Below are 16246 nucleotides of genomic sequence, written 5' to 3' on the forward strand. Positions count from 1 at the left end.
AGGCTTCAGAGGCACAGCTGCATGGAGAGCCTCCCCCCACACACACACATCCCTGGGAGTGATAGCGAAAAGGGGAAGGCGAGGGAAGAACAACCTGAACTTTTAGACGCAAGATGCAGATGCGGGCAGAAGCGGGAAGTCGCAGGTCTGAACTTCGGCACTCTGCCCGATTGGCTCGGCGTCAACAGCTGTGCCTGGAAGTGTCATGAGGGGGGTCTTCCCCTCCCACCCCTTAAGCTGAGAGAGCTTGCCGCCTTTTTTCCCAAAGGGAGATCAACTTTCGTAGTTTCCCTTTGAACTCCTGAAGGCTGTTTCTTTTGTGTTCTGTGAGTCTCTAGCAATTTGCATCTGTATGCCTCATTAGGGTAAATGGAATTAAAGCCTTGGAAATGCAGCCTCTGGTCTGAGTGTTGATTTGGCTCTTAGAGTTCTCAGCCAGGCAAAAAGGGAATCCTGACATCTGCAATGCTTCCTAGAAAGTGTGTTTACAATTGCAAGTAGTGTGGTGTAGTGGTTACAGTACCCCCTCAATGAAGCACTCTCCAGATTGTTTGGACTATGATTCCTATCATCCCCAACCAGCATGGCCATTGAGTTGATGGGAATTGTAGTCCAAGCCCATCTGGAAAGCCCCAGGTTGGGGAAGACTGGGCTGAGAGTGTTCCCCTAGGACTTAGGAGACCCAGGTTCGAATTCCCTACCCAGCCATGAAGCTCACTGGGTGACCTTGGGCTTAGTCCCTATTTCTCAGCCTCACAGGGTCAAAACAGGGGAGGGGGAAGAACCATGTCTGCCATTTTGAAGTCAGTGGCACAGAGCACTTTTTATCAGCTTAGGCTGATATTACAACTATGCCCTTATCTGGACAGAGATAGCCCGATAACCTCTTGGATTATTACATTATACACGGGGCTACCTTTGAAAATGGTCTGGAAACTTCAGCTGGTCCAAAACAGGGCAGTGAGATTGTTAATGAGGACTGGCCAATGAGATCATATTATTCCAGTACTTTTCCAGCTATACTGGCTGCTGGGACTTTTCTGGGCCCAATTCAAAGTGCTGGTATTAACATTCAAAGCTTGGGGCCAGGCTTGGGGCCTGGTTATCCGAAAGATCACCTCCTCCCATATGTACCTGCCTGGATCCTAAGATCATCTTCAAGGCAAGGGTCCTTTTGCAGGACCCCCTGCCAAAAGAGGTAAGGCAGGTGACAACCCGGAAAAAGGCATTGTCTGCTGTGCCAGTTGTGGGACGATCTGCCTAAAGAGGTTAGCCTGATGCCTATGTTGCACTCTTTCTGGCACTGGGTGAAGACCTTTTTAAAAAAAAATTCCCAGGCATTTTTTAGCATTCCCGGGTTTTTTTTAGCTCTGCTGTCTTAAACCTGCTATTGTGTTTCAAATATCTGCACCGCTGCTGGGTTTTACTCTATTCTATTTTATATTGAATTTTCTGTTGTATTTTTGTGGTTTTAATGTCTGTGAACCGCCCAGACAGCTCTGGCTATTGGGCAGTATAAAAATGAAATAAATGAATAAATACTGGCTGACCCCTAATGAAATAAATGCGTATGCCACAGGAGGAATATCACATGATGTTTATGAGACTATCGCCCGTGGAGACACACAGCAGCATTGAGCTGGCAGGGACCTTGGAAGTCATCTAGTCCAGCCCTCTTGCTCAGGCCAGAAGCGGCTCTACATTTGGGGCAAATGGGGCAGTGGCCCGCCTCTCCCCCCCCCCCCCAGTTGGGGCAGAGAGCGCCCCGCACAGCCAGGTGCATTTGCTCCAGCGCACGGCCTGCACCCGCCGAGCACCACGTACGAACGTCCGCTGTCCTCCTCCTCCAACACCCCCCAAGGACTAAGCATCTCCCCGCCCTCTGCCCCACCAGCCACGATGGGCACCAGCCTCCACTGGACAGCCGTCCGGTACGGTTTCCCCAACTGGGCGGCTTGGCGCCGGGCGGGAGGGAGGGAGCGCTGGCGCCCCCCCCCCCCCAGCTCTCGTCTGTCCCATCCGCGCCGCGCGCCCCTGCTCTTAACTTTACGCATATGTCAAAAAAGCAGCGCGGCGGCGAGCGAACCGATCAGCCCGCCCGCGGCGCCCGCAGCACAGCCGGGCAGCCCACGCGACCCGGCAGCAGCGGCGGCCGCGGCGTCTCCACGTGCCAGGGCGGGGCGAGCGAGCGGCGGGGCCGGGCCGGGCCGGGCCGGGCGGGGCTGGGCTGGGCTGGGGCCGCTGAGCGCCAGCAGAGGGCGGCGGCAGCAGCAGCGGCTGCGGCATCGGCATCGGCGAGAGCTCCGCTGCCCCCCGCCCTCCTTCGCAGCAGCCCGGGCAGCTGCTTCGGCCGGGACGAGGCGGCGGGATGGGGCCCCTCAAGGAAAGCGGCAAGGTGAGCGGGGGCCATGCAGGGAAAGCACCAAGGGGGAGGGGGCGACGCTCGGGTGGGCTTGGCCGGGGGGCGAGGCGCGGGATGGGGGTGGCGGCGCGGCACCAGGCGTGCGGGACTACAGCTCCCATCGCCCGCACTGGCTGGCGGCGATGGGAGTGCTAGCCCAACACATCCGCAGGGCCCCGGGCGGGCGAAGGCTGGCGTAGCGTCTGTGGCGATGTCATGACGCCTGTCGGTGTGCATCATGCCCCAGATACGACACCCGCGGAGCAAGCACATGGGTTAGAATCCAGCGTGAGCCCTGCTCGGAGCAGACTCACTGATATGCGTGGGATTTACTTAGGCATGGCTAGTTTAAGTCCCATTCATTTTACTGGGCCTCCTCTAAGTAGGGTTTGTGTTGGATTTTACTCGTATCGAATGCGTGCCTGCTTGCCTGCTTGTGAAGGTGTGTACGTGAACGTGTGTCCTCGCGCTAGGGTTTGTGCTGTGGCAAAGGGGAGCTGAGATACACGTCTGTCTCACCACCACCCCCACCCCGCCATCAGAGGTAGGTGGTGATGAGAATATGTCCTCCCTCCTTCCCTCCGCAGCCCTTAAAATGCCCATCCAAAAGCAGCGAGAGAAGCTGGGGAAAAAGCTAGAAAAACAACGGGAAGGCTAGAAAAGAGGCCAGGGAAGCAGCAGAAGCTGGGAGAGCCAAATTTGCTGAATCCATCCTGTGACGTCATTACATACTATGTGGGTTTCAGGGCGTGTGTATTTCTCCAAGGTGGCAATTGCATAGGGAAGGGGGAGAAGTTGTGGGAGGGGGGGCAGAGACGGGGGGGGCAGAGACCAGGGGGCAGACAGGAATCCATATGTGGGTGTGCCTCTCCTCCCCCACCCCAGCAAAAGGTTTCATCCCCTCCCCTTCCCCGCAACAGCATCATCCAGCAGAGCATCCCTCTTCCATCCCTGAAGGAGTCTGACATCATTTCTGCCGCTCCTGCAGATCTTTCTCTAGAGGGGAGGGGGAGGGGGAGGGGGAGGGAGTTCAGGCTCAAAAATTACGTCAGCCCAAAGCTGGGAAGGTTTATCAGGATCCCCCAGTTTGTGTAGATATTGCCTGCCCGCCCGTGGTGCATGTGGCTGAGTCTTGGGGGGCAGGGGAGGGGGCCTGCAGTGCCTATACAGGTGGTGGCGATGCTGGCTGTGATAATTGCCTTTAAGAGCCATTCCAGCTGATCCAATCTTAGCACAGTAAATGCTAAGGGTTATCCCGTTGTTCCCCAGGATCCATAAATGTCCAGTTTGCGAAACGAGCATGTTTAATTTTTGATGCCTGTACATTCTCCCCCTCCAACACTGGTGTATACCTCTAAATTGATTCCCCCCCCCCCAAGAGATCAAGGATAACCTCCATCCATTAAGCATGGATTTGATATTGTGCTAGGTTTTTGTGTGTGTGGTTTTTTTTAATGGTGGTCAGTGGCCTCTAGGACTATTGCAGAAGGGCTAAAATGCAGTAGAGGAGACACATTCATGGATAAGCCCCAAGGGCCATTTCACACATTTTGGTAGATCTACCTCGGAGTAAACTGTATTCAACAGCCTATAGTGTAATACCTTTAGTATGACAATGCAAAGACCACAAAAATGTGCAAGCTTTCGAGATCTCTGGATCTCTTCAACAGGCAAGCTTTTACAAACGGAAAGTTGGTGGCGTGGAATAGGAAGGGGGAAAGGTTGACTGGATGTTGTAGTCAGGATGTATGCATAGCCTGATGAAGAGGTCTGCATATCTTGAAAGCTTGCACATTTTTTGTGAACTTTGAGTTGACCTAATAAAAGCCAACTATATGGATATCCACTATTTTGGAATTTTTCTTATGACCATTGCTATAGCCAGTCCCAGCTTCCTGACAAGTCAACCTATACCAGCCTTCCCAATTTGGTGCCCTCCAGCTGTGTTGGACTGCAACTCCCATCATTCCCCATCAATGGGCATGATGGCTGGGGATGGTGGGAGTTGCAGTCCAATACACGGAGGGCACCAGGTTGGGCAAGGCTGACCTATATGATACAAAGAGCCAGTGTGGTGTGGTGGTTAGAATGTTGAACTGGGAGTTGGGAGGTCCGGATTCTAGGCCCTGCTCGGCCATGGAAGCTCACTGGGTAATACTGGGCCAGTCCCAAACTCTCAGCCCAACCTACCTCACAGGGTTGTTGTTGTGAGGATAAAATGGAGAGGAGGAGGATTATGTACACCACCTTGGGTTCTTTGGAGGAAAAAAGGCGGGATATAAATGGAATAAAATAAATAAATAAATAAGCTTGCAAAGCACATTTGTCACACTAATTTTTGTTTTATTTTATTTATTTATTGCATTTCTATACTTCCCCACAGCTGAAGCTCTCTGGGCGGTTTACAGAAGTTAAAACGTTAAATACAATATAAAATGTTTAAAAGCCATTTACAAAAAAGCACATAAAAGCACACAGACAATATACACAAACAACATATAACTGAAAACAACATTGAGCTATCAGTCATAACTAAAGACACATCCAGGACCGATTAAAACTCATCATGTGCTGCCAAATGCCTGGGAAAAGAGATAGGTCTTAACCTGGCGCCGAAAAGATAATAATGTTTGTTTGTCAGGGTTGCCACATTCACATTTTTAGGCCTGCAGTCACCTGAAGGCCAGGTTGAAGGGTGAAATGAACCCATCATTTCTGCATGGGCAGCCTTCCATATTATGTTATTGTTTACTTTTTAAAAAGTATTTATTAGTCATGCCCCTTAATATATAAAACCCCTAAGTGGTTCACATATAAATACTGAAAATCACATTTAAAATGCACTATTAAAAACAATTCCAATTCTAACGCAAACAATACAAGGCAACAGTAAGGCAGAGCAGCAATTAATTGCAAGCCAGAGAAAGCTTGGGCAAACAAGTGCGTTTTCAGGAGGCGTTTGATATGTACCACATTTTCTGCCTCCCGAATTAAATAGGGAGGGTTTCCAGAGGGTGGGCACCGCCACTGAGGAGGCCTGCCTTTGAGATATGACGTGGCGACGTTCTGTTGGTCGCGGAATGACCAGTAAGGCCTCCTTTGATGGTTGGCTGGATATATATAGGGGAAAGCGGACTGCAGTCTATTAAACAGTGCCGTGAGCACTCTCCTAGGAAGATGGAAGCTGCCTTATACTGAGCCAGACAGTTGGTTCGTCCATTTCAGGATAATCTACCCTGATTGACTGGGTTCATGCAACACTCTACTCCACACTCAGTGCACCGTGCAGTGGGGCTTATTTTTCTTGAACAAGTCACCTTGAGAAACCATGGTTTGTTTCTGGGCTGTTCAGGGTGGCTAACAAGCCATGCTGCACGGTTAACAAGCCACCCTGCGGAAAACGCACTGCATTCAGACGACACATAACCCACGGTTCAACATCAACCCACAGTTCAACATCAACCCATGGTTCAACATCAACCCACGGTTCAACATCAACCCACGGTTCAACATCCAACCCACGGTTCAACATCCAACCCACCGTTCAACAACACCCTACACTCAACCACTGAGTGAGCGTGTTGTATGAACCCAGCCATTGGCAGCAGCTCTCCAGGGTTTCAGGCAGGAGTCTTTCTCAGCCCTCCCTGGAGATTGAACCTGGAACCTTCTGGATGCAAAGCATGTGTTCTGCCGCTGAGCTACAGCCTTCCCGTTTTTCCCAACTGCCCCAAGAGGGGGTGGATGGGATTCCAGTCATTGCTGCCAAACCACATGGTTCACTCTTGACAGCTGGAATGCTAGCAATGATCCATCCATGTGGAAGCACCTTTGGGTGGTAACCACTCTTCTAACGTCACATTTTGAGTTGGGTCTTTGGCATGGTGTGGGAATGAGACGTCTTTCCTTGCTGTCCTTGGAAGGAGCACAACATGCAGGACAAGGAGATCTGCCGCAGCCGTATCCCTCGCCTGGTCCTCCGGCCTCATCTCCCCCAGCAGAACATCCATCACCAGAAAGTGTCCCCAGCATCTGAGTCCCCCTTCTCTGAAGAGGAAAGCCGAGAATTCAACCCCCTTGGCTCTTCTGGAGGGTCTGCAAGGACAATCAGCAGCAACAGCTTTTGCTCAGGTACTCAAAGAAAGTGTCCCCATGAGAATGTTGATTTTTAGGCCTGATTTTGTTTTCATGGAATTATAGTGTTGGGAAGGACCTTGGAGGTCATCTAGTCAGGGCTGGCCCAAGAACATTTAATGCCTGAGGCAAAGGACAAGATAGAGCCCCTTCCACTTACAGAAGCTGACTGGGCCGCCAGCTGAATCCTACTTTAATACAGGTGATGAGATAGCATCTTCCACCACACCTGAGGGCAGCAGGCCAGTTTAAGAGATCAGGACAAGCCATGTGGCACACACAGCTCGATCCTCCAACAGGGGAATGGGGAGTCTTAGGAGGAACAACCAGGGGACTGTCACTGCTGCCCACCCCTCAGCATCTCCTGCATAAGGTAGTGGCCTCACTCTGTCTTAAGGTAGGACCAGCCTTCAGTCTAGTCCAGCTCTCTGCCCAGTGCAGGATCTACAATGAAGGATGCAACTACAGCATCTCTGACAGATGACCTTCGACGCTTTGCTTAAATACCTCCGGAGGAGGACAGTCACCCCCTGGGGCTGTGTGTTCCAATTCCAAACCACTCATTAGGAAGCTTATCCTCATGTTTAGCCGAAATCTGCTTCTCTGCAATTTCTACCCTTTGCTTCTAGTTCTGCCCTCTGGAGCAGGACTCGACTCAGTGCTGGATCAGACCAAAGGTCTGTCGAGTCCAGGGCTCTGTTCCCACAGTGGCCAACCAGATGTCTATAGGAAGCCCACAAGCAGGAGATGAGTGCAACAGCATCCTCTTGCCCATGTTCTCCAGCAACTGGTGTACATAACCATACTGCCTCTGATACTGTAATATATAGCCATCAGGACTAGTAGCCATTTATAGCCTTCTCTTCCAGGAATTTGTCTAACCCCCTTTTAAAGTCATCCAAATTGGCGGTCATCACTACATCTTGTGGTAGCGAATTCCATAATTTAGCTATGCGCTGTGTGAAGAAGTACTTCCTCTTATCTGCCCTGAATCTCCCACCAATCAGCTTCATGGGATGACCATGGGTTCTGGTGTTATGAGAGAGGGAGAAAAAAATGCTGCCTTTTTTACCCGAGTAAATGGAATAACTTCCCAAGCGGGTTCATGGTTAACAAATAAACTAGCCGAAACCTGTGAGAAATCATTCTGTTTGCTGAGTGATAGCAATCACTCTATCAGAAATCTGTTTCCTATAGGCAATACATGTACATTGCTGTATTTTTCCACATACCAATTTGCTTGGGTACATATAGAGCAACTTAGAGAAAAAGATAGTCATTGGTGATGAAATTCAATGCTGAACGTATTAAACATGTATCGCTGACTGAACTCAGATGTTAGTGTTTGGATTACTAAGTGTTTATTTTAAGCACCGCATGAAAAATTGGCACGCCTGTTTTAATAGAGCTGAGGTTTACACACTCTGACAGTCTTAAAGGGTGAGGTTTGCTCAGGAAAAGCTAGAGAGCTTGTAGATCTGTGAAGTTAGCATATAAAATGTGAGGCATGCTTTTAAAAAAAAGATAATCTAAAGGCTTTTATAGTCCTTACCTCATTAATAAGGATTGACCCAACAGACATCGGTCATGTAACGACATTGATTTTCAACACCAAACCTCCCACTGATTTACTATACCCCATGGGTGGGTCAATAATAAAATAATGAGTACAAGCAGTGTTTAGTGTGGGAATTACAGTATGCAAATGAAAGTAATCCTTTCTCCCAACAAATACATTAAGAGTGCAATTCTATGCACGTTTGGACAGAAATAAGTCCTACAACTCCCAGCATCCCTCAGCCAGCCTGGACATATTTCTGTCTAAAGATGTATAGGGTTGACCCCAAGAGTAGAATCCTATATGCATCTACTCAGAAGTAAGTTCCACTGAGTTCTGTGGTGCTTACTCACAGGTAAATACACACAGGATTGCAAGCTGGGATACTAATTTGACTAGTGGAAATTTGCCCTCAACCACACTGTAGTTTGGGTTGTATCCAATGGGTTGCCTCCAATGTTAGTCTAACTTAAGTCCATTCATTTCAGTGGGTCTGCTCTAAGTATGGTTCCAATTGGATGCAATCCACTCGTTCCATACAAACATGATTTGGAAGACGTTCTCGCCAAAGGACCATGTACAAAGAGGCAGAAGTGACTCCTTAGTCAGATACATTGCAGACACACGTCGTTTTTCTACCACTTTAGCTATCATGACTTCCTCACCAAGGAACTGTGGGAGGAATAGTTTGCTGAGGGTGGTGAGAATTCTTAACAGGTTTGTAGCCGCTCTCCTTTTGCAGAACTAAAATTCTCTGTTATCCCTAGCAAGAAGGAGCAGCTATTAAATACGACATGACAGCGTGAAGGCATGCTGATGTGGGGCCAGTCACAAAGGTGTATGTGGATAGGGAGACATTTTTCTCCCTCTCTCAAAATACTAGAGACTGGGGTCATCCCATGAAGGTGGGAGATTCAGGGCAGATAAAAGGAAGTCCTTCTTCACACAGCGTATAAACTGTGGAATTTGCTACCTCAAGATGTAGTGATGGCCACCAATTTGGTTGACTTTAAAAGGTGGTTGGAGAAATTTCTGGAGGACAAGGCTATCAATGGCTACTAGTCCTGGTGGCTATATGCTACTTCCAGTACCAGAGGCGGTATGCCTATGTACACCAGTTGCTGGGGAACATGGGTGGGAGGGTGCTGTTGCACTTGTGTCCTGCTTGTGGTTTCCTGGTCAACGGTTGGTTGGCCACTGTGTGAACAAAATGCTGGACTAGATGGGCCCTTAGTCTGAGCCCACAGGGCTGTTCTTATTTTCTTAAGTCCCACACAGACCACCTATTGCCATAAGGAAAACAGTGCCCATTCTGGCCCTATGAAGGTTTTCACAGCTGGAGAGGAGTAGGGCTGGATTAGCAAGATTGCTCAACGAAATGTCTCCCTTACTCATAGAGTTTACCCACTTGTGTGGGGCAAGTCACATCTATCCTTCTATATTCCAGTGCAGAAGTGTACTGGAAGTACAGTACTACAGTATAGAAGTTCTGCTTCTCCAGTGCACTCCATTGAAAAGAGGGGTAAAGATAGGGCTGTAGGTCTTCCTTACTTCTGTAAGTAGTCATTGTTTCCCAGAAGCATCTGGCTTTTGAGTAAGATACAGTGTTGGGCATGTGCATAATTATATCAGAAATTTACAGTTGCTCAGCAGGAATGAAGGACAGCTGTAATAATATCATTATAAACATGAGATTTACCACTTATAGCCAAAGGGCTATATCAGCCTTCCCCAACCTAGTACCCTCCAGATGTGTTGGGCTACAGCTCCCAGCATCCCCCAGCAAGCCATGCTGGGTGTTGTAGCCCAACACATCTGGAGGGCAGAAGGTTAGGGATGTCTGGCCGAAACATCTGAAATTAAAATAACAAAACAAAACTGGCCATCCAAAATAGTATATAGACAGACATATGATGCTGCAAAAATGGAGGGAAATCAGTGTTGTTCACTTATATTCTGTATGGCTTCAACAGTCTCTATGTGTGTGAATAGATAGGTTTGACTTTGATACAGTGATTTTGTCTAGAAGAGTGGGCTTATGCTGTCTTGGGCAAGCCTCGTGCAGAAAAGAAGCCGGCTGCAGCCCTTTGGGAATACAAAACGGAGGCTGTCAGTCTGGAAGGGAACAGAGGGGAAAGCAAAACCACTCAACAATAGCAGGAAGATGCTCGTACTGAGGGAGGAGTACTTAACCTCTGGCTGAGCTCCAGGGCTTAATTGAATGCCAAGGCTCAGGCCGCAAACATGTAGCAAAACGTACCTCTGAGCATGTGCAGAGCAACTTTCTGGCTCTACTTGCTTTTATCCCACCTGTCATCTAAGGAGTTCATGGTTCTCTTTCCCCATTTTACCCTCACAACAACAACCCCATGAGGTAGGTTGGGCTCAGAGAAAGTGCCTGGCCCAAGGACACCCAGTGAGCTTCATGGCTGAGTGGGGACTTGAACCCAGGTCTCCCCAATCCAGCAGTCTTACCGCTGCCCCTACACATCTGAAATTGGGGACAGAGCTTCCAGTATAGAAGCAAGGCTGGCCTAGTGTGTGTTTACTGCCCTACAAATGTTGCTCCTACCATCCCATGTTTGATCTTAACAATAGCACTTCACATCATCACTTGAGCACCTGTGATTTCCTTACTTTCTCATTGAAGTCCAGTGACTTAACTATCACACAACCGATCTTCACACCACTTAATTTGGACTAAGTAGTGCCCCCCACTAATCCGGATAAATAATCCGGATTTATTAGTCCGGATTAACTCCATGCATCCCCTGGAGCGTAGGAGATATTCCCCTGGCAAATAAACCCTTGAGCTGCCTTTGTGCGCTTCTCCCAAAAACAAAGTAGTAGTTTTTGTCCTCAGCATTTGCATAGCTGAAGCTGGCACCCCAAACTGTTGTATCGTGTGCCTCTATTGTTAGGCCAGCCTTGGTCAGAGGGTATGGCTTCCTGGCCCTTCTTCTTTTAGAAAATGATACAGCTGAGCTCTGTAATTGTATGTGTGCCTTGGCAAGTCTTTATTTCTCATCCCCACCAGGTGACCTCATAGGTAATGTGCAGTCTAAAGACTAAAAAAGAATGGTAATAATACGGTGTGCCTGTGCAGCTCAGTCCGTGAACATGTTAAGATGTAGTCTGTGGGGGTTGCACAATGTAATGTATGAAGCTGTGATACTATGCTCCCTTATTTCCACATAATGCTGCCTATAATAGTCCAGACAGTGCAGGATTCCACATAAGCCCGCTGTGGAGGATTTATGCATGTTGCATAAACATGCTGCAAATGTGTTGCAATGACAGGACTTCGGATTAATCCATCTGTAGGTGCTGTCCTCAATAATACTGTGATCATGAAATGTCTAGGGTTGCACTTGCAATTTCTCAGGAGTAAGTCCTGTTGGGAGCAAGTCCTATTGAACTGCAAAAGTTGCCATGAGATGTTCTAATAAGATTATTTCTTCTGTGCAATTATTGAGCTGCAAAAGTTGCCATGAGATGTTCTAATAACATTATTTCTTCTGTGCAATTATTTCTGAGTGGAGCAACACTTCAAAATGTACATTTCTTCTGGCAATCGCATGTGGAGCTCATTAACGTGGTTCGATATAAAACTTCCAGCTGGGTGCCAGCCTTTGATAAAACGAAACAAATGCTTTGGTGTGTGCTGTCTGTCATCTGACATTGAAACGGGCACCCTCCCACACTCTCCCTCCTGGCTTCATCCTTTGGTTTGGATTTCAGCTGCAGGATTCAGGTGTCAAGCTGAGAAAAACATTCTCCCAGCAACATCAAGGCTGGCTCGTTTGCCTCAGAGTATTTCCCCACATCAGGTCTGTTTTCCTCATAAGCCACACTGCTGCTTTGGAGCAACTCCTGCGTGTGCCAGATTTACCTTGTCAATGAGGAAAAGAATGTGCACTTTTAACAAGTGTCTGCTATCCAGCCTTTAAGGGTCTCTCTGTCCAGCAGTTCTAAAACAAACAAAAACGGGTCTCCCAAATACTCAGGAGAAGTTAAGCCGTGATATCTGCCTGCAAAACAACAAGACATTAAGGGCGCAATCCTATGCGTGTTTAGACAGAAAAGGTCGTACAACTCCCAGCATTCCCCAGCCAGCCATGTATAGGATTGCACCCTAAAGGGCATATGCTTTATCTTAAAATGTCCAGCACCTGATATCTATATATCTCAATCAGAGCCCTTTGCTTCTTACCTTGCAAACCTGTCAAAATAGGAGTCGGTAAAATAAATATTCAGCAGTGTATTGTTTGCTGAATGCACTGCTCAGGCACAAACTGTTTCACAAATTGTAGACTTCATTGATGGGTATAATTCCACGTAGAAAATTCTGTGTATATCCTGCAGGGCTGGCATCAAGGGTAGGTATGGTTGGGCATCTGCCACTCCACCCCAGGAGTGGCCCACTGAGAAGAACCCCCTGGACTTGAGCCTCCTCCTCGCCATTGTAACCTGCTTGTTCACCTGCCTCTTGCTCTGGCCCAGATAATTGTGGTGGTGGTGAGAAGGATGCAGATGCCACTGTGGTGGTGGTGAGAAGGATGCAGATGCCGCTGTGGTGGTGGTGAGAAGGATTCAGATGCCGCTATCTGGTTGCTTGCTCACTGTCACTGCCTGTCAAGCAAGCAAGTGGTACCAGTGATGAGAGGGGGGGGGGGAGCAATAGCAGCTGGTGATAGTAGAAGTGAGAAGGTTAGACCAAGTGAGGGAGGGGGCCCATTGAGGGGGACTTGGCCAAGGGCCCTCAAAAACCTGGATTTGGCACTGATACCCTGTATGTACTTCATTGTGTCTGATGAACACACACACACACACCCCTCTACTTCATTTAGGGCTTCTCCACATGGGGCTTTTATCCTGTGATTGAAACTGGTTACTCATGGAAGTTTGCAGGTCCTTTACATGCCGTTGTCAACCTCCAGCGCTTCTCCTGTGGTTTTCAATCATTTCCGCAGCTTGATTTGAAACGGAAAGAATGAGGTAATAGAAATAATCCGTTTGAATTTGTCCATGTAAAAAGGTAGTGGTGCTATAACAACAGCACCAACTAGCGGCTGTATAATGAAACATATAGAACTCACAGATAAAGGGGGGGAAAGGGGGAGGAAAAGGGAAGGGCATGTACAGGACCAATCTTAATCCCACAAAGAATCCAGAAACAGAAGCCCCAGTAGAATTGCGGGATAAAAGGCCTCTGCGTGGAGAAGCCCTGAATGTACCCATAATGGAAAGAACTGATTGGTAGCAAAATATACACACGCACACATGCATCTGGCAGATGTGATGATGTTCATACAAATGGGTGTGCGTGCACATATTACTTTGACACAGTTGATACTGTGGTAGGAGATATGTCATGAAGTGGCTCCAAGGCAGCAAACAAGGCAGAGGGGAAGGTCGCCAACAGAATATGTTGGCAGGATGCAAATTTTGCCTGGAAGTACTTTGGAAAATGACATGGTAGCCCATGGAGGAGTCTGATTTAAATTTAAAAAATTTAGATTTTTTCTGATTTAGCAGGAATGCAACAAACTCCACAGAAAGCCAGAAATATCTGTAGTTTTGCCCTGTCCCATTAGAGAAGCAAAGCACAGAACGCTGGAAGTTGTCTCATACCAGGTTGGACTATTTTGTCTGTCAAGCCCAGGATTGTGAACTTCAACCCCCATCAGCACCAGCCAGCATAGCAGATGGTCAGGAATGCTGGGAGTTGTAGTCCAAAACATATGGAAGGCACCAGGGTGGGGAAAGCTGGCTTACCCCAACTGGCAGCGGCTTTTGCAAGTCTTCTGCATCTTCTGCTTTCCAATCCTTTCTCCTCTAAGTGGAGATGCCAGAGATTGCATCCGAGGCCCTCTGTATGCAAACCATGCTATGGTCCCTTCCTCCGAGCTATGGCGGTCATCAGCAGGAGGCTTGAACCACTGCAGAGAAGCAAATGCCATAGCCTAGTGTGATAGCCTCAGGTGCTGCTGTAGGCAGATGAAGCCCCCAGCACCTGCTACTAGACTGCTTTCTGTTGCCATAATCTGCTTCCTTAACTTATCTGCAGAGCAATGTTCCCTTGGCCAGTGGGAGTTGCAGAATCCAACACATCTAAGAACAGAAGAAGAGCCCTGCTGGATCAGACTGCACACAGGAAACCCACGAGCAGGACATGAGTGCAACAGCACCTTCCCGCCCATGTTCCCCAGTAACTGGTGTACATTGGCATACTTCCTCTGATCTGGGAGGTAGCATATAGCCATCAGCACTAGTAGCCGTTGATAGCCCTCTCCTCCATGACTTTGTCCAGGCCCCTTTTCAAGCCATCCAAATTGGTGGCCATCACTACATCCTGTGGTAGCGAGTTCCATAGTTTAACTACGTGCTGTGTGAAGAAGTACTTCCTTTTACCTGTCCTGAATCTCCCACCAATCAGCTTCAGGGGATGACCCCATTGAGTTCTAGCAGTTTGAGACAGGGAGAAAAATGTCTCCCTATCCACATTCTCCACCCCATGCATAATTTTGTGCACCTCTATCATGTCTCCCCTTACCCCCCTTTTTTCCAAGCTAAACAATCCTAGCTGTTGTAACCTTCCCTCATAGGGGAGATGCTCCACCCCTGAAAGGCACCAGGTTGATTAAAGTTGGCACAGACTGTGTTGTCAAGGGGTGTAGCTCTTGGGTGATGTGGCAGATCTGTTTTGAAAAGCAGTGAGGGTGGGTATGCGTAACAAACAAGGCTTGCCCCTCCACACATGACCAAAATACGCCGATTTCAATTCTTACTACAAACAATGCATCTGATGAGCCATGCTGCATGCAGGGTTTCTAAGCCATACATCCTGAATGAGGAAAGGCAGCTGACACACCCCACATCCTGCCATGGTCCAGTAAATTATCCTTGCCTGGGAATCAGAGTAGGTGTTAAAAATTGCCCAGCCAGAAAAGGCCAGTATAAAAACGGAAGTATAAATGCATAGTCTTGATTTCTTGTTGTTGTTTTTAAAAAAGAAAGACAAACAGCTTAATAATGTTGTGCTTTCTCATTTAACAAGGCTCCTTGAATATGAGAATATATTGATAGTGATTATATGAAAATGATTCAAAGCTTTGTATTATCTCCACCTGAAAAAAAGGTGCTGAAGTTTTTAGACCACAAGCCTGTACACCAGCCTTCCCCAACCTGGTTCCCTTCAGATGTTCTGGACTACAACTCCCATCAGCCCCAGCCAGTGTGGCCAATGGACGGGGATGATGGGAATTAGAAGTCAGAACATCTGGAGTGCAACAAATTGGAGAGGGCTGCTGTATGTCATTAGTGGGAGCCCTCTCGCTTGTTTGTTCCAACCAGAAGGATACTGCTTCTGAACATGGAGGTTTGATTTAGTTGCCATGGCTAATAGCCAGGGCCAGCCCAAGGCATTTTACTGCCTGCAGCAGAGCAGTAAATGCCACCCTGCCCTCAAAGTGAAGGTGCATAGTACCCAAGGCTAGTCAAAACATTTTGGCATCTGAAGTACAAGCCCCTGTCCCCTTGCCTGGCAGTAAAATTACAATAATAATAAATTAAATAAATAACGGTTCGTTGTTTCAGGACACTCAAAACAGCTGTCTTCACCTGCCACCTCACTCTGGTGGGAACAACCTTGCTAATAGCTGTTGTTAAGCTTCTCCTCCAGGAATTCTTTTGTCAACTAATTCCTATGGAGGCAAAAAAGCACTTCTTCGATTTGTTGTTGTTGTTGTTATTCACAGGAAGCATTTGGATACAGGCCAAACAGAGCTGCTGCCCTATACACACTTACCTGGGATTAAGTCTCATTGAACTCACCGGGAGTTACTTCCGAGGAGACATGCCTAGGGTTGTACTAGGTTGCAATGCTGCGAATACTTAGTCACGAGTAAGCCTCATCGAGCTCAGTGGGATTTGTTTCAGACTGAAGATATTGATCTGGTTTGCATGATCACTGCAGCCCGCCATGGCTTATTTAAGCCATGACAAGCTGTGGTAGTTACGGGTACCAGGTTGCCTATTTAAGGCACGGCTTGTGTTGTCTGAACCCAGGCAGCAGGGGTTGTTGAGGGTTAAACAACCCTCACATAGCCCGTGGTCTGTTGTAGGGTTATGTGAGGGCTGTTTAACCTTGA

The 16246-nt window shown here is 48.0% G+C and overlaps 1 protein-coding gene across 2 annotated transcripts in view; it reads left to right on the forward strand.

Moving 5' to 3' along the window:
• Nucleotides 1–2218: 2218 nt before the first annotated feature.
• The window catches only part of SYBU (syntabulin), a 59100-nt gene continuing 45072 nt past the window's right edge, over nt 2219–16246 (forward strand). Inside the window, exons 1-2 of one of the 2 annotated variants that reach the window (XM_084847987.1) lie at nt 2219–2395; nt 6325–6532. In XM_084847987.1, coding sequence (XP_084704113.1) covers nt 2369–2395; nt 6325–6532 — 235 coding nt within the window. In that variant the 5' untranslated portion in view covers nt 2219–2368. The remainder of the gene's footprint in view (nt 2396–6324; nt 6533–16246) is intronic. The other variant, XM_084847988.1, reaches the window with a different exon arrangement.

The sequence above is a fragment of the Heloderma suspectum genome, chromosome 4 (assembly GCF_057233095.1).
Source record: "Heloderma suspectum isolate Gila_16-S chromosome 4, 16-S_ref, whole genome shotgun sequence".
Taxonomy (NCBI): Eukaryota; Metazoa; Chordata; class Lepidosauria; order Squamata; family Helodermatidae; genus Heloderma; species Heloderma suspectum.